The sequence below is a fragment of the Callorhinchus milii genome, unplaced genomic scaffold, assembly GCF_018977255.1.
Source record: "Callorhinchus milii isolate IMCB2004 unplaced genomic scaffold, IMCB_Cmil_1.0 Scaffold4, whole genome shotgun sequence".
NCBI classification, from domain to species: Eukaryota; Metazoa; Chordata; class Chondrichthyes; order Chimaeriformes; family Callorhinchidae; genus Callorhinchus; species Callorhinchus milii.
In genome coordinates this window covers 16,778,497-16,802,577 of record NW_024704745.1, presented here as the reverse complement: position 1 = coordinate 16,802,577, position 24,081 = coordinate 16,778,497, and the positions used below count along the sequence as shown (strand labels likewise).

Genomic DNA, 24,081 nt, shown 5'->3' with positions numbered 1-24,081 from the left:
CTCGTTGGATCCGGGTGTTTTCCGATCGCGAGCCCCGAGCGCTTCGGTTGGATCCCGGTCCCCAGGTCAGTGCGAGCGGCGGCTTCTCTCTCTCTCTCTCTCTCTCCAGCCCCCCCTCCCCGGGTAATGTAACGTGCGCTCCCCCTCCCCTCCCCCGAGGGAAGGGAAAGGAAGGGGGTGTCCGGGGCCGAGAGCGGGAGGAAGGCCTGGGTTTTTTTTTGGGGGGGGCCTCGGGAAATCTGCACGGCCTCGGCCTCTCTGTCCGGGTCGGGGGAGGACGCGGCCTAGCGCTCAGGCTGCGCGCTGCCTCCCGACTCCCAAACCGCCCCGAGGTGTTTTTTTTTGGGGGGGGAGGGAGGGGGGGGATTTACCTCCCAGGAGCGGGTCGGTCGGTCTCCCGGGGGTAGAGAGAGAGGGAGGGAGGGAGGGAAGGAGATGAGCCTCAGGGCGGGGGCGGGGCGGGGGGAGGGGGGGTTGTGGTGTGGTTACCCCGGGGACCAGGCGGCTGGGGCCCCGCTGCGCCGCGGGCGGGGGGGGGGGCGGGGGGGGGAAGGGGTGGGGAATTGTTCCAGTAAAACAATCCTGTTCATCACATGCACAGAGTGCCCGACCGTCTGCCGCGGGGCTCGGGATTCAGGCCCAGTCCCCGCAGCTCTCCCTCTCCCCCCCCCACTCTTCCCCCCCTCTCCCCCTCCCCCCCCTCTCCCCCTCTCCCCTCCCCCCCCTCTCCCCCTCCCCCCTCTCCCCTCCCCCCCCTCTTCCCCAGATTATCGGCTGCCGTCGTTCACCTCGGCCACGGATTGCTCCTGGGATCCAGGGTCAGGAAGAGTGGTTTGATGTCTCTGGGGTTTTGCCCCCCCTCTCCCCCCCCACCCCCTCTCCCTCCCCCCATTGGGCTTTACCCCCAGTTTCGTCTTCCACTTGCAGATTTTTTTGAGGGAGTTTTTTTTATTCTCTTCCCCCCCCCCCCCCACACACACACACACCAGATTTTTTTTGTGGGGAAAATCTATATTTTTTCCCCCCCCCAACATCTCTCTCTCTCCCCTCCACCCCTCCCCCTCCCCCCACCTCCAGACGCTCCTTCCGACTCGCCCTTCTGCCAACGTCGCTGCATGACTGCAAGTTGTCCTGAAAGGCTTTTGGTGAACTTCCCTTGGAATGCACTTGAGCAATGGGCATTGTACCCCGTGGGGGAAACAACAGTTTCTCCCCCTCCCGACCTCCGCCGAGCGGTACCAGGCTACGGTTGTGCCACAAACTGAATGGATTTTCCTTTTGTCCTGCCTCGCGACCAAACTTTGGTGATTCGGAATGTGCTGCCTTGGCGGGGGGGGGGGTGGGGGGAGGGTGGGGAAGACACCGGAGCTGCTCTGGTTCATCACAAAAGTGCATCGTTAACCAATTCTGCATCCTGGGAACTTGATTAACTACGTTATTTTCGGATTTGGTTCATTGTGACCTAACTGCTGAGAAATGAATTTTGGCGCGCCTTGGGAAAAATAAGCAAATTCATTGAGCGAACGGAACTTTACACGATCAAGCAACTTTAAAAAGCATGACATTTGTGTAGCGCCTTTCACGTCGGGAGGACGTTTTTCTGCGAAAGCATTATGCGTGCTGCAATGATATCATAGAACCCTACATCAATGTGTTTTTGTCACCTGTTCATGTCGTCGTGTAGTTTTTGCAACAGAGCAAATGTAAACGTTGTGCAATCTTATATTCTCGGGATCAGTACATCTAGATCTACTCAACCTTTTACTGTTGAGAAAATGAGTACCTTGCATAAAATATCTTCTTGGGGAAGGAGACGTAAGCAAGAGTTTGAAGGATTGCAGAAATCCAAGACACTGTTGATGCTTCCAGCCTATCTGGCTCATCAGTGAGTCTTGGAACCTGTGACTATGCCCAAAGCTGGAGAAATACTGATTTGCATTTTTGTAAAGCCATTTTTGCAAATCAGTGTTGCTTCATAAAACAGAATTGGATAATATTGATCGTACAAATAATTTTTTTTAATGTTTTTTTCCCCTCCACAAAGCTGAATTCCCGATCTCGTCCACCCCACTGTAAGGAAGGGACAAGCAGGTTAGTGATTACTAATTTTGAGCTATCATGATTTAAATAAGGTATATTTACTAGATTGTTTCATTCCAACAGAGGACGGGAGAAGAAATTGTTATGGATTTTTTTGAAAGAATACTTAAACAATGATTTTTTTAAAAGAGAAAAAAAATGGTCAACTTGAAGTCAGAGCCATTGAGAGAGGATAACAGAGCTGAAGTACTAGGGCGGGAGAGTAATGGGAGCTGGGTGTGGAAATGAGTCGGTGACAGTAACAGTATCCTTTTGCTTTCTTTTGCTAAAGAGTAGAGTTGAGCTAGCTACTTGCTTTAATGAATGAGATGGTTTACAGAATGGGAGTGGTTATAATAGCAGAGCTGTCACTCGGCCCTACCTAGCTGGAAATCAAGATATTACTAATAGTTGTCAGCAAAAAAAATCCCTTAAACTCCCTAACCTTTGGTATTTAAACCATTTGGGGACTTTTTTGGTGTTGAGGCAGGTAGCAAAAACCATCAAACGTGCAGCTACAGAGCACGTTTGATGGTTTTTGCTACCTGCCTCAACACCAAAAAAGTCCCCAAATGGTTTAAAACTGTAGTGATGAATTCTCTTAATATATATTCCAAAAATCTTGTATGAGGTTACAGGGCAGTAATCTCATTCTGTGATTCAGATAACTACTCATTTCATTTTCAAATGATGTTTCAACTGGTTGATGGTATCACTGTCTTGTATCCCCAATATCTGCTTAGCACACAATGTGTCCTGAACTTCCTGGTGATCAACTTTTATCTTATTTCCCTGTTGAACCTGCAGTACTCGCATGGTGACGCTTGGGTAGATGTAGATGTGGACTTGCAGACATGGAGTGCTTCTACATGTGCAATCTGTTCTTTTAGAGGCAACTGGCAGCAGATAATTTTATCTTAAAGCAGACTTCAAAGCACATCTGAATAATGGGAGCAATTTTAAGATACCAGCGCTCAGGAATTTCATCTCCACATTCAGATGATTGTAAACCACTCGAGCTTTATCCTCTCCTAGTTTGTGATGCCATCTAAATTTCTCGATTGGATTATTCGCTTATAGTTGTTCTCAGTTCGCCTCATTCTTGATTGTGTTGAGGTTTGCTGCTGCTCAAGCTTGTGAGTGTGCACTACAGGATCACAATGGATGAAACTTGAGACTTTGCTGCTGAAATTGTGGCCCTTTTAAGCTCATTTATTAAAAACATGAGCACGCTCGTGCAAGTTGCAAACTACACTTTAATCTTAATTGTAATTTTTTTGAGCTCTGAGTATTGAATTCTGTAGCATTATCAAATCTGAAGTAATTGGACTTAAGTAAGCTCCAGTTTGTGCTTCTTGCCCTATTTGTTTTTGTTGAAGGTCTCAGTTGGAGCAGTGACCACATGACTGTTCGTAAGTTTGAACTTCACATATGCAAGTGACATGCCAACCTCTTTGAGGCTGTTAACCCAGTCTATCATGTTTCCTTGAGTTGGAAGGTAAAAGGATTGAAGCTCCTGTAAATCTCACTCAAAGTTACTGCTCATGCATGTGTATGTTATGCTTTTCCTGCCTTACTATTTGTTGTAATTTTTTCCTGGTGTGAGGTATCTACAAGACAAAATTACATTTGTAGAGCACCTTTCACATCGGGAGGAGGTCTCAAGGCACTTATATGTGCCTAATAAGGAGCATGGGCGTGAGCCAGGTACGATTTTTGAGTCAGTCAAATAATTAATGTGGTTTGTTCAATATATCCTCAGTGTGTTTATTTAGATTTAGCATAAAGAGTGGCCCCACCAATAATTAGTATTGCTCTTATTAGACAGCGTCCAGAGGGATATTTAGTTTATGAGATGCTTTATTCAGGGCTTTTAATGTTTATAGTGCAACGTGTGGAAGGGAATGAGTGCTATTTTGCCCATGTTATCATTCTCATTGGTAAGCGATAGTTGGACATAAGCAGTGTTGCTGTTTGGATGAAAGCTCATCTCTGGGTTTATGCGACAAACAGAATGCTCAATCTGCTGTCATGGTTTGACGTCCTCTGAATCTCTTGGAAGGGATTATTTCTGGGTATCCATTGTTTTCCATTAATTGATGTTCAGTGTGACGTCAGTTCTGTTTTATCAGTAACTATTGGGGGGTTTTCAGACCATTATGCATTTAGGAAAAAAAAATGCATAATAAGTAGTAACTTCAAATATGTGATTTAATCCTGAATTTGGATGACCTCTAACATATTTGAGCTGTATTTCTCTATCTTGTAGTGTCATCTAAAATCATGCATTATTCATGCCTCACTGCTGATCATCTATTATTTTACATGCTATCCCTACAAAATAACCTTGTTTTACCCTAATGGATATTGAATCCTGTTAACAAAAAAGCAGAAGTTCATTTTGTAAATCGTGTGGCACCATCAGATCCATAGAAATTTATCAAATACAATACTACAAAGTTTGGTCCAATTTAGAGCTTCACCATATTTGTAACATAATTGTTGTAGTTTATGGCAAGTTTCACAATAAAAAAACAATTTGCACTTGTATAGTTCTTTATGTAGGGAGAACGTCTCAAAGCGCTTTATCAAGACTGATGTTTACAATCTTTTTATCCCATTGGGAAGGTGAAGATTGTTCTATTGCACTTTTATGGTTTAGGGTTTATAAGCAGATCATTCAAAAATCTATGGCGCCTCTGTATCTTCTTGCGCAGCTTGGTAAACAAGAAGTTCAAGCCAAATTGCTTCCTTTTCTCATCTCACCTGATTTAATAATCCGTGTAGTTAAGTATCATTGGCTGCCCAACATGTTTGGTAGTGGAGGTAAGGTGTATATTCATTGATTCAAAATATATGTTAATAGAAAATGGAGCGGCATTACACATACTGGCTAAATCTAAAACAATCCATGTTAATAATGAGGATCACACCAGTTTGGTTGTCTTGGCTAGAGCTTTGAGAAAGAATTCCCACAGTAATGTTGCTCTCTAATGTCACACTGAACAGAATTGAATTACTAATGCCGTTATCATAGAATAATGCATTATTTCACACATTCAGGTAATCGCATGGAATATGATACCTTGGCACAGTGTTATCTTGCCATTAGCATTAATTTAGATGCTGTTCTGCCATTAAGATATAAAACCCTTGTAAATCCAGTGGAACCTGATGTGGTTTCTATTAAGAAAACTGGTGTGTGTTTTACAACGGTAATATTCTTGCATCAAAAGATGTCCTGATCAGGTTTACCACCTCATCTTGGTTTATGCTGTCTGAACGCTAACTCTAGACACAACCTGAATCCTGCTGCTCGGTATGTCTTTTCACAACCCCTTTACATTGTGGGAGCATTAAACATGCATTTGTTCAATGATTTACCAAAGTGTATGGATTTTGAGGCAATTGAAATATCATTTTGATTTCAAGGCTGTGGCTGAAGATAGGGCCAGCTGTAAAACCCACAATTCAGTAGTGGATCCTGCAACCGTTCAGTTTCTGTACTACAAACTGATTGATTTCCTGATACATGACCTGCCTCAGGAGGCCCAAGGCCAGTATTGGGGTTCACAGAAATAACAGGCAATACTTTGGGGGGGGGGAAAGTTGTCCACAAATTCAAATGCTGTTTTTATTATGTGCTTTGTTAACGGAAACCTTGCTAATACTTTCTGTGGTTGGAAATACAATGGTTATGAAATGGAGGACAAAAGCCTCATTGAACTCAGTCTAACCTTCCTCTACTCCCTAAGTTACCCAGCGACAGTGAGAATGGATGAGATTGGAGAGAATGTGCTAAATGAGGTGGTTGCTAATGTTACGAAGTCTTGAATAGAAATAACATTTGGCAGCAATGGGTACTGATTTATTAACCGCGGTTTCACTGGGGAGCTTGTCGCAGTAGACGGTTGTATTTAACATACAGCGACTTTGATAAAAAGTGCCTCCGTAGAACGTGGATGCAGAACACTTGTTGGAACTAGATGGAAACTGTTTGATGCCATATATTAGCAGCTGCCTGTGTTCAGTGTGGGAAGTAATTGAGCAGATGGCTTTCTTGGTGCAGTCTTTCTGGACTGTCTGCTCTGCTATACATGTACCCTTTACAAGCACTGTAAGGCACTAATACTTCTTGCAGTCAAGTGCAGATATTCTTTTATCTCAGCAAATGTGCAGTGAAGGTCTTACCAGTGTTAATCCATTTACATGGTATTGTCTTCCATCTTCAGTTCAGAGCTCACTCACTGCTAAAACAAAACGTCTGACACAATTGTTATAATAATATAGTAATCCTTGCATTTGATATAGCGCTTTTCATGTCTTCTAGATGTCTCAAAGCGCTTCACAGGATGTACTGTAAATTGAATTGACTGTATATTTGTGGATGAAACGTGGAAGCCAATTGCACACAGCGTTGTCCCACAAACAGTCGTAGATTGAAGTAACCAATTTTTCTTTCTTGAGGGATTATTATCAAGCGTGTGGAGTAAGGAAACTTACCCAAGGTTTCACCTTGCCGGGAATCGAACTTGCAAGGCGAGTTCTCTTAACCACTGAGCTACAGGACTCCCTATAGTTCTCTCCTCTGTACTCTTTGTCCTAATGTATTTTTCTTGGATGAAGGAAGGCAATTTCTTTTATTCATTGAGAGTGCAAAGATTACTTTTGCTCAAGTCTGTAAAAGTTGTCAAACCTGTTTAATTCCCTTTGATTAATTTTGCATTGCAATATTTGCAACTGAATATATGCCATAGCATTGTATTCCTCTGCCAGTTCAAGAGTACATCCTGTGAAATGCTTTGAGACATCTTCCTGCTGTGAAAGGTGCTATAACAAATGCACAGACTTTCATTATTACATTTTAGCATGTTGTATCAGGATTGGCACAAATAATTAAATATGTGTTTTTGTGTATCCTTGGATGGTGTATATTGAATCAAACATGCAATTATTCAAAGACTGTTAGGTACAGATATTATTGGCTGGAAATAAAAACAGGAAATAACTTGTATTTTTATGAAGCTTTATGCTGTCAAAAGTCTCCAAATGCTTTTTGGTAATTACTGTCCAGTCCAATGAGTCATCCAAGGCAAATGAGCCAAACATAGCAATGTCTCGAGGACAGCGATGAAGTGAATGACCAATTTTCTGTACAATTGTTTTCCAAGGAACAAGTACCTCAGTGTCTTGTACTTCAACATCTAGAGTCTTGTTGTGGCCTTTCATAATCTTGCTCATCCCTGTCTCTATGATCTCCTAGCTGTGTTCTGCCTGCACCTTTCACTCTCCCATTGCTGGTCTACTGTTCATTCCTCCCACCCTCCAGTCCACTGTAAAGTCTTCAGTCACTCTACCCTGATTCTCTGGAACTCTGCTAAAATCATTTAAGTTTGCACCACTCTCTGCCTTCCAAAGCCTCTAAAAATACATCTCTTTGACCATGCTTTTGGTCAACACCAAACTTTCCTCTTTGTTTGCCATTGCCATTCAAAGTGAGGTGACACACAAGGAAATGATTGGATACTCGAATTGGAGAGGAGGAACAAATGCAATTCTTAGCACTGTCCAATGAATAACAACAAAGTTACATTTGTTTAGGACCTTTCACGTCGGGAGGACGTCCCAGGGTACTGGACAATCAGTGTTTCGGACCTGAGCTAGGGGTCGGGATCGGGGAGGATGGGGGGCAGGGGGGGAAGGAGGGTGATTGAAGGCATGGTCGAAGAGGAGGGTCTTTAGATGGATCTTGAAGGAGGCAAGTGTGGAGAGGAGGAGGGACTGCAGGATAGAGTTCCAGAGGGTGGGGGCAGAGTGGCTGAAGGCCCGCCCACCAATGGTGAGGCGGAGGACGTGAAGCAGGCCGGAGCCCACTGAACTGAGGGTGGAGGCAGGTTGGTAGGTTGTTAGGAAGTTGCCTTAAAACTTTTTAAAATGAAAATGCACCAAAACAAATGTTTTAGATCGAAAATAAACTTTAGCATTTGGGTGACAGAGGTGTTTCAGATGTGGAATCTGGACCACAAAGTGATAGGATGCACCATTTATCTGTACAGCTTCAAATCTCAATCCTGCCTTCAATGATCGAAAATTTGAGGATTGGTAATTGGGGTAGTAGGGGGAAAAAATGAAACGAGGGAAGACTTACAAAAATCCTTGCATTTGACAAAACGCCTTGAAAAATCTCAGTGCTTCAAAGGGATTTTGCTGCATTTGTATGCAAATACGGTAGCCAATTTATGCACTATGATGTCCCTCAAATGGGCATGAGGTATAGGATAAAATTTATCTGGGGAATTGTTGGTCAGACAACGGGAGAAAGGGTCTCTTTTCAAATAGTGTCATGGGATCTTTAACATCCATCTGAACAGGCAGTTGAGACCGCTCATTGGATGAACAGCACCTCCAACAATTGAACACTCCCCCATAGCATTGCGTTGGAGTGCCAGCGTGGACTGGGAACTTAAAGTCCTGATAGAGGTCTTGGTTCTACAAACCAAGGTGAGAGAGGGTTACCAACTGAGTCAAGCTGACTTGACTGCAGGAGGGAGAAACAAAATCGTGGATGATTATTAGGAAATTATCATCAATGTACATTTCAGTCTGTTACCCTTATTATCCAGTGTTGTACAGATTTCATTAGCTCTCCTATTATTAAGGCTAGGAGAAGCTTCCAACACAGATTTCACTGTTTTTAGTCAACAAGCAAGTTTCAAATGGGTCCTGTGATGACACAAACAACAACAACATGTCGGTGCCTTTCATGTGGGCTAGCATCTCGGAGCTCAAGAAAACTCCCAGTAATTATTTCCAATAAAGTGTAAGATTAGAGCAAATTTAATTGCCTGAAATTAGAGTACTTTTACTCTGAGAACTGCAGGCAGGGTTTACACCGTTTTCCTTTTGTTTACTTACTGAGTACATCGGTTTGTTGAACACACCCTACCCATTCTTTGTTGCATTTAGTTAAGGTTTAGGTAAGCATTTAGTTGCACAAGGTACAGGAGGTTTTCTTGCTGTATGAAGGTTTTTTGACAAATTAACGAGCGATCTTATGCATTTAATGCTTAATTTTTTAAAAATACACTGAAATTTATTTCCAATATAATTTTCTACTCTAGAACATCATTGGATTTATGTGTTCGATAGACTCTTAACCCTCGCTGTGGTGTGCGTGCTACTGGGGTTATCCAATGTTTTATGGATAACTTGTGTATTGAATAGCACCTTCCTTGGAATTCCATTTTTTTCCTTCAAACCTAAGGAAAAAAACCTAGTAAATGACTGAACGCAAGATTCGGCACCAAACCTGCTATGGTGGACTAGAGAGAGAGCCGAAACCTAGAGAACAATGTTACAGATATCTGTAGCTAGGTTCATCTTATGTATAACTAAATCCCCTCCCTACATTCTGATAAATATGTCCTTAAACTATTAAGAAGTATTTCTGATGTACTTTGAGACTGAACTGTTGTGGCATGTTCAATATCCACTTGTTAAAAAAAATTCAATTACAAAATACAATTGTCTGCGTTTATTTAGTAAATATTTGCTTGTGCTCCACATCTATAGGTTATCTGCCTCCAAAGCAGTAATCACACTAGCTGAGCTCTGTGTCCAATGCACTGCTTTGTAAATGCATCTTTGCAAAACCTTACGCTCGATTTGAAAAGCTTGTAAATGTGTCACACTCACTGCCCTGCTTTTCTTTCAGGTTAATGTTTCTACATAGAAGTCCCCCGACCTGCTTTCAAAATAGACCAGCTAAAGAACCATGCTATCAAGCTATTGACCATACCACCTGGTTCGGATAAGACCATTCCTAAACCAGTGTTTGGCCCCCAGAAAGCCAGACCAAAAACTGTTAACTTTGGGAAATCGATCTATCATCCGGTCACCAAGGAATCTGGAACGATGGACACTGAATCCACATACTCTGGATACTCCTACTATTCTGGCCGATCCAAGAGCTCCCACAGACATGGGTAGGTATTGCTTCATCAGGACAGTTTTGTAACTGGTGATAGAAATGATCCTGAAGCACACTTGCTTGTCAAATGCTTTTCTGAACTTTTGTCTGTTAAAGATTCAGCCACAAGTTAAATTACGCAAGTTAAAATTAAACGTTTGTGGGACATTGCTGTGCGCAATTGGCTGCCACATTTGCCCACAAAATACAGTCAATTCACCTTACAATATATTCTTTGAAGCGCTTTGAGACATCTTGACGTGTTAAGAGCTATATTAAACGCAACTATTATTCGTATTATTATGCTAAACATAGACTTTTGTCGTAAAATTGATAAAAATGTATTAGAATAGTTATGGTTAAAGTCGTGCCGGCACCTTCATCCCAAAGTAAATAGCTATCTATCTAATATACGGTTGAGGCTGGCATATGCCCCCCCTCCCCATCTTTCTTGCAACACGAGCGATTGGCATAGAATGATTTCACCTTCCCAGTTGCTCACACTAGGGGGTGAGGAAATGAATGTTCATGCTAACCTGTGTTGAGTTAAATTGAATCCGGTATCTGTTGAAGCATGGTTAAATTACTGCTCTCACAGCCAGGAATCATTTTGAGCCCCCAATCCTCAAATTTTCAGACTATGTGGGGCCTTGGGTAGCAAACGTATGTGAATTCACTTGTGTAATAAATACTCTACTGTTTACTGTCAATTCAACAAAATGGTGTGCATCCTTTTAATCACATTTTATATTAGTCCAGTATAACTTTGGTTTGAATCCATTGGAATTGTAATTAAAATTATTATTATTTTGGGGTATTGGAGCTGACAGCAGTAAATTAAATGACAGTGCCCAACCAAATAAAGTCAAGAGCTGCTGGAAGGTCACATTAAATAGGAAAATCAGCATACTGAATGTTGTGAGCTTGTGCTTTAACACTCTGAAAGCACCAATGAGGAAAATCCATGACTGTAAGAGAGAATTGCGGTCCCCAAGGTCACCCAAATTGTTCATTGATTGAATGTTGGTTTTCAATAAAAAGTCTGTAGTCTATGTATCTCTGAATTTAAAGACTGCCATGTGTTGGAATATGGCCCCCAAATTGTGGAAAGAGTATGAATCTGTAAGTACTACGCTCCAGAAAAAATGCCGATTGATTCTGCTTTCAGTTATAAGGATCAATAAAACGTTTGCAATTGTCACAATGCTTCAAATCAAGTTTGATAGAGTGGTTCCTAAATGAAAAGAACACACTCATAACATTAATAACTAAAGAACAGATGTTTATTTTGTAATCTTTTAATGGGTTGGATAATTTGAACTTTCTTTAGTAACTTAGAACTGATGAATCCTTGCTGTACCAGGAGAGTGTGATTTTGTGAAAGGTGTTATAATAATAATAATAATCCTTGCATTTGATATAGCGCTTTTCACGTCGGGAGGACGTCCCAAAGCGCTTCACAGAATATACTGTAAAGTGAATTGACTGTATATTTGAGGGTGAACGCGGCAGCCAATTGCGCACAGCAATGTCCCACAAACAGTCGTAGATTGAAAATGACCAATTTATTATTGTTTTTGGTTTTGGAGGGATTATTATTAGGCGTGTGGAGTAAGGAAACTTGCCCAAGGTTTCGCCCTGACCTGCCTGGAATTGAACTCAGGTCTCTCGCTTGCAAAGCGAGTGCTCTAACCACTGAGCTACAGGACTCCACGTTGGTGCTGTACAGTATCATCTGACTGAAAGAAAGAGAGTTCTAAGGATTCTCTTTGCCACATTTCACTCTTTAACACATTTCTTTCCCGAAGGCAGTAATTTGCACTTCTAAAGAAAAAGATATTAGAATTTATCGAAGCTGAATATTACGGTTGAATCATTTGAGAGGAAATAAATTCCTGGTTCGATCTTTCCTCCTTCACATCCCTCCTTTTCCCCCCCACAGTGAGAGGAGTCGGGATCGGCAAAAATCAAGGCACAAAGATGGGAGTCGGTCTGAGAAATCTGTTACCATCCAAACACCACCAGCAGAGCCGCTGCTTGGCAATGAATCGACTCGTGGAGATGATACAGTGCAGGTGAGAGTTTGGGATTGTTTTGTCATCTTGAAGACTAAGCTGGAGGTTGCCGCTGCCTAACAGAGATTTTACTGTAACTGTAACTTGCTTATTTCTGACAAATATGTGTTTTGTTGAACTATCACACATTTTGCCAGTCCAAAAGATACTCGGTATCTGGAGAATTCTAAAATTGAACCTTATGTTGTTTTGCCTTTTCTAGACAAACGTTCATTCGGAGGAAAATTGTGTCATTTTCTCCTCAGTTATTTCAGCTGAGTTCAGACAGACTCCAGCCATGGGGAAATGTATATTCTCCTCTTGGTACCTCCCTAACAGTGTGTTGTTGTTATGAATTTGCCTGGGAACGCTTGGCATGCGCATCATCTTAGCACAGTGGCACAGCACATTGCGTTGCCCAAACACAGTGTTCCAACTTTGCGTGCAAATGGAACGCATTTCATCATTGAGCGCAAGAACTTGAGTAGATAATAGATCTAGTAGCATCCAAAGCCCATATTCTCTAGTTAATGGGTTTTTGGTTGCCTATTTTACCTTATTTGTTGTTGTTATTGTTTTATTATTTTTTTAATTATTTTTTGCCCACAAAATATACAGTCAATTCACTTTACAGTATATGCTGTGAAGCGCTTTGCGACGTCTCAACGACATAAGGCGCTATATCAAATGCGAGTTTATTATTGTATTCTTAGGCCTTGCTGTCCAAAAATTCGAGACGCCAAGTTTTAATTTGTCTGGTGACATTAGTTCCGTTGAGACCTACTGAAGCTAGTGCTCTGCTGGTGCAGTAATGTGTTACCAGCATAACCCGAACCACTACAGTAGCCCAGAGACCAATCAATTACTGTGTTAACATGCTTTGGAGCTGTATTCCCATTAGTACAAATCTGACCTCTTGAATTGGCAGATAAAGCACAGGCGGATAGATAGCACTTGTATGTCTCAGTTGCATATTGTGGGTAATTATTATCCAAAACCATATGGTATGTGTCAAAACCTTCTGTATGGGCATGTTAAAAGATTTTTAGAAAATCATTTTGGACCCCTCACAGCATAATAAGTGTTAATCTTTGCAAGTGATTTGTGAGATCCAATTCTGATCCCTCATTTGCGCCTTGCAGGATGATAACTGGGGGGAAACCACAACTGCCATCACTGGCACCTCAGAGCACAGTATATCACAGGATGACATAGCGAGAATCACTAAGGATGCGGACGACAGTGAGCTGAACTGCACTCGGTACTTCGGGATGACGGTTGCCGCTGTGCTCGGACTGTTGGCATTTCTAACCCCCATTGCATTCGTGCTGTTGCCTCAAATCCTGTGGCGGGACACACTGGACCCCTGTGGCACTGTTTGTGAAGGACTCTTCATCTCTGTTGCCTTCAAGCTCCTCATCCTTCTCATTGGGACCTGGGCACTCTTTTTCCGCAAACCAAAGGCGCAAATGCCTCGAGTTTTTGTGTTCCGGGCACTCCTGATGGTGCTGATCTTCGTGTTTGTGGTGTCCTATTGGCTGTTCTACGGAGTGCGCATTCTGGACTCCAGGGATCCCAATTATCACGGAATTGTTCAGTATGCGGTTTCCCTGGTCGATGCCCTCTTGTTCATCCACTACCTGGCAATTGTGCTGTTGGAACTTCGTCAGCTGCAGCCCCTCTTCACTGTGAAAGTGATTCGGTCAACTGATGGAGAATCCCGTTTCTACAGCCTGGGCTTACTGAGGTATGTGGTACACCGACTCCACCAGGAGCAGTTAGTGAGGTTTCTAATCTGTCTGAGATTGTAAATTGAGAAATGTGCATGAGATGAGGTTTGTGATCATTCTCGAGGGACAAAATCCAGTGAGGGTGGGAGGGAGAGAATCACTTCTAAAATATTGTTTGTGATGGATGAAATGGATGGATGAACTTATTTTGTTTGTTGATTTCTCTGTAGGGCGAAACTGAGGTTCTTATTTGTATGTGTGTAAGGACTTCTATTATAATGAGGTAATAAAAGAAAGCAAGAAGGGAACTGTGGTGTATGCTTGCCGTTGAGCAGCTGCTGTCAATGGCCGCTTGCTGTGATGAACACCACAGCTCCTGCTATTTGCAGTTGACCTGTATTTGTATGCTGTGTTGAAACATTATTTCAGATCATTAACTAAGTTGCATTGCTGAGTACTGTAAACTCTTTTTTTTCCCACCTCCTTGAAATGAAGTAAGTGGCTGCTGACACTAATTCAATCTCAAGAGTTCTGTGCTTAAGATTCATTACAGAGCTGTGATTATGGAGTTGACTTGTATTTGCAACTGAGAGTCCTTTTGTGGTCAATCATTTAAATTGAGACAAAGATCCTTTAATTTCTGAAGGTCTCTTGTACTTCACTGACTGCCTGATACTTATTCGGGTTATTTGCAGAAATGGTAAATCTTGGATTCTGAAATGATAACACTCATTGCTCAGAGGTAAAAGTAAGAGTCGCGGAAAGAGGATCAAGACTGTTGTGTCTGAATTGGGTCCAATATGGCTCACTTGAGGCATCCCAACTCCATTCAGATCAGCAAGTCTTGGATGGATCCTGAGGCATAATCGGCATTTCATCATTCAGAGATTAATGGTCAGCAATGGAGAGAGAGGCCATTTCCAGTTACATGTCACAACATCAATAAGTCAGCACACGGTTGAAAGAGCATTCTCATTATTCTCTGGAGAGCAGTTATTTTTGATTTCAAAAAATATTACTGGACTGAATAGTACTGCTTTGTCTCATTACAAATCCTTTCGCTGTTTTTTTGTGGGGAGGTGAGAGAGAAAAGAGAAAGTGATGCCTAAGGCTGGCAGAAATTGCTGCTTCTACTTGTTCCCACTGGAATGAAAGAAAGGTGCAACCAAGAAACAGTACTATCCCAAAGCAATCTTGAGTTCCCAGTACTCATCCGTTCAATCTCTGCAGAGAATAAATGAGTACCTAGTTAATTGGTTTAGCAGCTCAAATGTGGATTTCTATTTGAAACCTGAGAAATGGAATGAAGTATAGCAGTATTGGAAAAAGTGCAGTTCAGCCCATCGAGCCAGCTCTTCCACTGTAGTTAACTACTCTCCTCGTTCTCTGCCTTCTCTCTACATGCGATGTTGCTTCTCTTCAAATATTTATTAAATTCCCTTTTGCATGTAATAGTCTCAGCCTCGGTAACTACTTGTGACAAAGTGTTCCATAGTTATGTATTCCAAAGCTTTCATCATTTTGAAGATGTCTATTTGATTCCTACTTAACCTTTTCAAGCCTGTCCTTATTATTTGGGAACTTCTTTTGAATGCTTTCCATTCAAAGATGTGTTCATGTCATTTAATATTCAGACCAAAGGGCAATGGCTTTTATTTCACAATTGTAAAAGGAATGTTGGAGATGTAACTAAATTTGTGTATGGAATGTACTTTATCCAGTTTCTCTAAAGAGAAAAAGATTAAATTGGTTGGTGTAATTCTTACAATTGTCAGAGGGAATTAGAAAGCTATTTAGCGATTAATTGAAACGATGATTAATGTAATAGTGTATGTTTTTGTACTTTGGGACCTATCAAATAATAATAGTAATCCTTGCGTTTGATATAGTAACTTATCACTTCTTTGAGACGTCTCAAAGCACTTCACAGGATATATTGTGAAGTTGACTGTATTTTGTGGGCAAAAGGTGGCAGCCAATTGCGCACAGCAGTGTCCCACAAAGTCATGGATTGAGTGACCTTTTTTTTCCCCCTTGAGGAAACATTACACCCAAATGGACAATGTTGGCAATGTTCCTAGACCATTTCAAGCCTTGTGGCTTGATATCAAAACTATGTTGAGAGATGGAGATTTCTCTGAGTTCTACTCTAGATTCCTAGCTATCATGGCTGCTGTGTGCTTATGGTAATGAGCCTCTTTGAAACTATTTTGCATTCATGGTCAAACGAGAAGAGTATTCTCCCAGGGTTTCTACTATATCCTATACTTCTGTTGCATTTCTAAGAGGAGAAGCTCTGACCCCACATTTTCAGCCTCTTGTGTGGTTTTTATGGGTCTGTCTAAATGTTTCTTCTCATGAAAGGACTGCCAAGGATAGAACACACTGTTGTAACAAGGCCTATCTCCAATGTTGGAAAGATGAGTTTTTCGAAATTAAGAGATAGGCTAGGTCCGTTCAACCTCAAAAAGAGACATCTCTGAGGGAATCTTAGAGGTATATAAGGTGCTCAAATATATTTTCAAAGTCTCGGGAATTTCCATGTGTACATGGGGTGCATGGAGAAAGAAAATATATGGATGGAGACAATAAACTTCAAGAAATATTTTCAGACTCAGCAGGACAGCAGCATACTCCAGTTGTGTTTTTAAGTGCAGGTTTAGGACGGGCAGCAGAAATATTTCTTTACATTATCTGGGACACTGTCCTCGTATAAGAGACCATTGATACTGTAACTTGAAGGTAGGGTGGGTATGAGATCAAATCAGCAGTTTTCTGCATTCTTCTGCATTCAAAACTCTGATGGCCCTCCAGGTTCCTCTAAAACCCAGAGCAATGCACAAAAATACGGCGTGTGAGTGTGACCGTGCCTGTGAACTTACAGTGCCACTCAAGTTGAGTGGATAAAGACTGTCTGTATTTATTGTGACCACATGACACTCGTTTCTGGGATGCTAGGCCATCTTCGGTTGGTACACCTCCTCAAAGCCCCAGGGATGCCGAGTCTTGCTGAAGTACAGATCAGCTGGTTTATAATTGGATTCTTCTGTTAAATGTAGACTACTACAGGCATAAAAATATGAGGATTGTTAATGATAAATTTCATTTGAAAATTCTAGTGGAGTATGCAACGGTTTTCCAATGGATGGAAATTAGAGCTAAGACAGATATGAGTGATCATGAAGTTCACTGAGGATCTCTTGTGGCAGTAATTTGACATTACACTGCTAGATGTACCTGGTAAATATTTGTAAAGACCATTTAAATTATTTTTATTTCACCAATTTTCACCGGGGGGAGGGAGTGAAAGTGAAAGTCGATCAGTAAGAAAAGATTTTAACCCAAATCTCATTTTTTAAAAAAAATGAATTTGCTGGTTTTAATTGTGATGGGGTACACTCATCCTAAAACTAGAACAGAATCATGGAATCTTATAGCGCAGAAGGAGGCCATTCGGCCCATCTTGGTTGTGCCAGCGCTTTGAAAGAGATATTCAATTAGTCCCACTCCCCCACTCTTTCCCCATAGCCTTGCAATTTTTTTTCTTTTCAAGTATATATACAATTCCCTTTTGAAAGTCATCGTTGAAGGAATCTGCTTCCACCACCAGCCTTTCAGGCTGCACTGCCAGTTGCAAGAGCTCAGGTGCAATGCATTTGCAGGTGAGCAGACTGCAGGTAGCATTACTTTGCATAGCTGGGTAAGATGGTTCCAGGAATGTGCAAGACTGGTTTCCGGATGCAAGTTGTAGTCCTATTATTATTCTGGCAGGGCTATTATTTTGAACATGTGTAGGCTGAGTGGACTTGTGTGCTTAACCACCTCTGGAAACAAAGATGGAAATGTTACTGGAAAGGCTGGACAGAAAATTATAAAATAATTTGAAAAACATCCTTATTCCCAAATTTATGATTAAAATGATCACTTGTTTCAGTTTAATTGTAATAGCTCTGAGATACTTTGCTGCTACGTACACAGCATAAAAATCCACAGCTAACCAGCTTGTTGCTTCCCAAAGTTTTGAATACAAATCTCCAATCTAAACAGCTCCACCTTGCTGTGTTTGTTCTCGCATGTTTATTTGTTCCTATTGATCCACTTCTTGGCTCTTCCCGAGAGCGAGGTGGAAAATTATTTTGCACACAAAAGGTAGCTTAACAATTTTCCCATTTAGAAATTAATTTTTGCATAATACTTGTCTACAGGATGGTTGTTTGGCCCAAGTGAGGATTAGGCAAATTGCTTAGTTGATGAGTGCTTGCTTTGTATCAAAGTCTTTTTCTTCCTTTTTGTGTTCCAGTATCCAGCGGGCTGCGCTCGTCGTTCTAGAGAATTATTACAAGGATTTCACTGTGTACAACCCCGCACTGTTAACTGCTGCAAAATCCCGTGCAGCCAAACACATGGCTGGACTGAAGGTCTATAGTGTGGATGGTAAGTAATGCCCCATGTTGGGGTATGGCCTTCAAAATTTGTTTCCCTGCTCTTTAATGATGAAGGTTTTGTTTAAAAAGAAATGTAAAAAAAACTTATTTAAAGAAAATACTTGTAAAAATGTTAATTGGCTGAATGTTTTTAATTGATGCTATAAATTAGTTTTTTGGTGGTTCTGCTTTTTTAGTTTTGAACCCCCAAGTTCTGCAGCAGATTTGAAAATATTGTTTTGTCCCACCCTCCAACTAAATTAAAATCTAATGAAAATATGAACTGGCAGCTACAGGTTTTTCAGAATCAACTTTGCAAAGCTCTGAGGATGGGTATTGTTTTTATTTGTATGCCTTTGGGTTTGCAGGCAGTACAAATATTGAGCACCGAATTACTTAAAGGAATAATTGTGACGCATTACTCCCTCATCTGGATAATGATAGAATAACTTATTTAGATTTTTGTTCTGAATTGACTTTCATCTCCTGTCTTCTTGCCAGCTTCGTTATATAATACTGCTTGCATTTGAAACGTATAACCTAGAAACAGCTTAAACTGTTTCACATGCAATTGCTGTCAAGTATGGTGACTGCACTTGTAAGCAAGAGCAGGAAGCAGCCAATTGCACACACAAGTCCCACAAACTGCAACGATATTGTCTCTCAGCAAGATTTCAGTGACTGTCCTACAACAAGCAGGACATATACAGGTTCACTGTTAGCCCATTGAGAGGGAGATAAAATACCCACACTTAAGTGATTATTGCACTATGTACACTAGTAAAACAGACGGTTAAACTCTTGAGAATAAATCAGCTAGTGAAACAGAATACAAAGCACCTGCGTCTGGTTGTTTCATGGTGTTTTTATTTATGCAGAAAGTGTAAAATGGTTAATGAGCCTCGGTATCAGGTGCTACCCAAGAGACTCTCCATTCGAACATTGTGTGATCCAATTTATAAAACTACTGAACCTGGACCTTTTGAATTCTCCTTCCTCTACCACCTCTTCCTTTCTACTTCTGCTCTGTTAATTAGGTTTGCTATATTATGCAAGAAGCTCTCCATTCCAATAGTATCTGTTATAAAGCTGCTTAACTTGAGCCACTTGATATCTTGTTGTAGCCCCAGGAGAAGTTCCCTTCTGTTTTCAATAGCGCTAACAGATTTAACATCTCATCCAAAAGATAATGCATATACTTAACAATGCAGACATCTCCCAGCACGCCACTAGAGTGTCAAACTTGTGATCTTAAACCCTTTTTACATCTGGGTCAGAAGGTTGTGTGATATGGGCCCACAAGTGAGCCAAGCCAGATCACCTGTTTATTCAGAAATTATTGTGAAATGCAAAAATCTTCCATCTCCTCCAATTTCCGTCTCCGCAGGTCCTGGGAACAATGCTGCTGGCCAGTCTCGGGCTATGATTGCCGCAGCAGCAAGAAGGCGTGATTCGAGTCACAATGAGTTGTACTATGAGGAAGCAGAACATGATCGTCGAGTAAAAAAGAGACGTGCAAGGTAATGGTCCTAACTGAACATGTGGTGTTGTGAAGTTCTTCCATCTCAGGGAGGTGATGCATGGAAACAGAACGTGAAGGCTGGTTTCAGATTTCAATAACTCAGTGGTGAATAGTTATTGCAAGGGCCGAATGCTAGGTGTTTTAGCTTTGCACAATTTGATTTGAAGGTACCTAACGCATGGTGGCATTGGGTGCGTACTATTGTAGATATCAGAAATGTTATCCACTATAATGGTACCCGTTGTTCAGACATTCAGCTCTTGAAACAGGACAGGCACAAAATGGACGCATCTTGGCTGGACATGAAAGAGAAGAGATTAGCCATGCCTGAGAGGGCAGTAGTTTACCTGGTGGTTTCCGAAACTTGGCTATTGTATTATTATGGGTATGATGTAGCATAGTTTTGGGAATGTAGAGAAATAACTTGTATTTTTATTGTGCCTAATTGTGTCAACTTCTCAAATTACATCAGAGGTAATTGCTGGCAAGTCAAATTACTATTTTTGTAAGTTTCATAAATAGCCAATTATCATTGTGAGATTGGAGTAATCGATCAAATAGACCTGCAAGTCCTGAACTATACAGCATTCTCTCATCACAGGGAGTGTACGCAGCACCTACCCAGAATCGCTTTAGACATAACCTCACTCATTCCACATAGCACATGTTCTTACATGATGTACAGTAATTGTTTATCCTCACACACATTCCACTCCAGTGATTAAACCTTGCTTCTAATTCTCTGCTGTATTTATAAGTTGACATTAATGTTTAGTCTGTCGTTTTGGATGAATAAAGCAGAAAGACAACTTCAGAAGGGAGGAAAATATCTGCTGATGCTGATTTTCTTCATTTCTCTCATTCCTGCAGGTTGGTGGTAGCAGTTGAAGAGGCTTTTACTCACATCAGGCGCCTTCAGGATGATGAGCAGCAGAAAGCTCCAGGAGAGGTGATGGACCCTCTGAATGCAGCACAGTCCATCTTTCCATCAATGGCGAGAGCGCTGCAGAAATATCTTCGTACTACCAGACAGCAGCATTACCACACGATGGAGAGCATCCTGCAGCACCTGGCATTCTGCGTCACCAACAACATGACCCCAAAGGTATTCCCAAATCTGATCCCATCTCTCCCACCCCCACCCCCCCAACCCTTCTGTGATGTGGTCAGTTTCTGTTTTTTTCAAGTGAAACGCATGAAATCTGCCCAGAAAAAAGCCCTTGCATTATTAATTAAATAATGATTCGATTCTTGGGCAGGGTGAAATGTTGGACAAGTTTCACATGCCTCTGTTTACCTATTGGCGGATTGCTTTTCTGGCGGTAATAATCCCTTCAAATAAAAAATTGTCATTCAATCCACGAGTGTTTGTGGGACACTGCTGTGCGCAATTGGCTGCTGTGTTTTGCCCACAAAATAGACAGTCAATTCACTTTACAGTATATTCTGTGAAGCGCTTTGAGACACCTCGAAGATGTGATAAAGCGCAATATCAAATGCAATCATTATTGTTATTTTTATTATTATTACAAATTCATCATTCCACTGTAGTTAATTTAATCTATAATAATTGAATCTAATTGAAACTTCAATTACTTCTAACATGTGAAAAACATAAAACGTATAACCTCCAGCACAGTACAGAAATATGTAGCAAAGTCTAATAGTTACAAATGGTGATGGCTCTTGTTATAACTTTGGAACTAAGAGTAGAACTCAAAATAGGAAACCTTTTATCTGCTAATGCTGGTTGTTGTACAAACCACTTTTCAAATTCAAATTCTTCCAAATAGAGTGAGACTACTTTTTTTATTATTGAGTTTGAAATCTACTTCTCAGATTGATTGTTTTAGAATTGATTTAAACTGAGATCTGATGCACAAAACTCAATTTTTTGTGTGTTCTGTTATGAGTTTCCGCTCTTTACCAAATCTGGGGTCTTTTTTTCCCTCAAATTTCAGTTCCTTGTTTTCTCTCCCTTTTGAATTTCTCCATGATTTTCTCCCTCACCTCTTGTTTACATTTTCAGGCCTTTCTGGAACGTTACCTGAACCCAGGGCCCACTCTTCAATACGATAAGAACAGATGGCTGGCCAGCCAGTGGACACTGACCAGTGAAGAGGCTGTGACCAATGGGCTGAAGGATGGCATGGTTTTCACATTGAAATGCCTTGACTTCAGCCTGATTGTGGTAGTGAAGAAGATTCCTTTCATTAAGCTGTCAGAAGAGTTCATCGACCCCAAATCTCATAAGTTTGTGTTGCGCCTTCAATCCGAGACATCAGTGTAAGATGTTCATGCCATTGACCCAGGTGGCAGATGTCAAAAACAGTCAGATAATCCAACTGCACTTTGGAAGGGAGGGTTGTTATCTTTTGACCATCTTTAGATTTTTTTTTCAAACGGTAATACTGGAGACCTGATTCCTGGTCTAAAACATTAAGAACATGTATACCTACCATATGGGCTTCTCCATCTTACTCCGCTTGGTATGGACTGATACAGTAGATCCCAGCCTGCTTCCAGATACCAGCATGACCATAACGGACCTCTAGGAACCTTAAGCATTTCCTGTATTGAGAGAAGTACACTGTCTTTCTACTTGTCTCTAGAGACCTTATTCTTTTGCATGTAGATTTACCAAGATCTCACCCTCTGGAAAACGCTCTTTGGAAACCCTAATCCACAGAGAGGTTTGTTTCTCGAGATCTGGACCTTCCTTTGAGAAGACTGGTGATACTGGCTGCCGATGGCAATTTTTCTAGAAAACCTCTCAACAAATGAAGATGTAGATAGCTCCCATCTTTCCATTACTAGTGTTCTAGAGAACCAGCTTTTCCCAGATAACGTGCTCGGAAAATCTGATTCACGAATGTAGACTTGCACAGTGTAAGCATTGTTACAGAGTAGGTAGTGTATTATCCAAATGTGTGGAGTTTATGTAGATGTATTACCTTAGAGGCAGGTAATGTAAAGATAAGGGAAGAACTTTGTATTGTCTTTTCCAAGCAAACACTGAATTGGAAATCCTTTTGAGGTACATCACTTTGAAGGGGCTTTAGAAGTGCTTGAATAGGAAAAAAAACACTAAGGTAAACTTGAAAGCCGATGGATTGGAACGAATCAAGAGCACATTTGTACAGCAATGACAGAAGATTGGCCTAGTGCTTTTGTGGTTTTATTCTAAATGATTATGCACACTAAAATCAGTGAAGTGTGTACCTCCGAAAGGTTGAAGGCATGTGATAAATGTTGTTTCATTTTGTTTAATATCTTGGGTCTGCCCAGTAGGAACTGCACTCTGCCTGAGATCTCTAATTGGCTTCCTTCACACTTTTACCTCTCAGTGGAACACAGATTGTGCCTGGCTGGCTCATCTCATACCCACACCACACTACATGCCACTTAAGGTCTTTTTATACAGAAATATTTGTTGTAAGAATTCTGTTCAAGAAAATATTTGTTTTGTCATTTTTTAAAAAAAAACATGGTTGTGGCCTTTGAATCTTCTATTTTATTTTTTAACAGATAACTTTTGTTTAAGCATTTCTTTTAAATTGACGCGTTTCTTGTATAAAGACTTTTTATCAGATCAGGAGCAGAGTACAGTATTTGTCCAATAAGTGTATCAGACTAAGCTGAGCAGCAGGCTTCTAGGAGTTTGTCAAATGTAACAAGAGATGACTTTGGTCAAATGTTCTATGGTGATGAATTTATCAATTGGTCTTACAGCAAGATTGATTTTGTTGTTTAATTCGAGTATCTTGTGACTTTGTCCTGAAGGCAACCAGCACATTTGAGGGATCTAAATTGATGGAATATGTCAGGACATCTTTAGCCTCATTCAGTTTTCTTACAGTTATTTTTATAATTGCAGTGGAATTGACAATGCAGCAGCAGAGTAGCCATGTGGAAGAGTGACGTTCACAAAGATATCAACCCGGCAGCTCCAGGGGTCTTGACTTGATTCCTAGATATTCGAGTCCCAGGGGCTGCTTGTCGTTCTAAGTAGCCTGTTTGTTTGGAGTTATGGCAACTCTGAGCTAAATTGTCAGAATAGATTCTCCCTATTTGGTTGGGGGTGAGGGGCATTGCAGACTGTTTTGTGCCTTTCTGCTATCTAGTCACAGTATACCGTTGACGATTGCCAGTGAAGAAGTCAATGATACCAATGGGGAGAAGCATGAACTAGTCAATATTGGAGTCCCAGTTTGCATAACTTTTGGGAAAATGATAGGGAGAAAACCTGGAATGTAACTTGCAAGGGAGATGCAATGGCGCATCACTCTATCAGAATGTGTGC

The 24,081-nt window shown here is 41.2% G+C and overlaps 1 protein-coding gene across 1 annotated transcript; it reads left to right on the top strand.

The window, feature by feature from the left end:
- On the top strand, window positions 1–22,421 carry LOC103177446 (vang-like protein 1). Its single transcript, XM_042334304.1, has 9 exons — window positions 1–65; window positions 2,045–2,091; window positions 9,794–10,064; window positions 11,991–12,123; window positions 13,245–13,849; window positions 18,133–18,266; window positions 19,644–19,776; window positions 20,649–20,883; window positions 21,808–22,421. The coding sequence occupies exons 3-9, from the start codon at window positions 9,994–9,996 to the stop codon at window positions 22,066–22,068; spliced, it is 1,572 nt and encodes a 523-aa protein (XP_042190238.1). The 5' UTR covers window positions 1–65; window positions 2,045–2,091; window positions 9,794–9,993; the 3' UTR covers window positions 22,069–22,421.
- The last annotated feature ends 1,660 nt before the right edge of the window (window positions 22,422–24,081 follow it).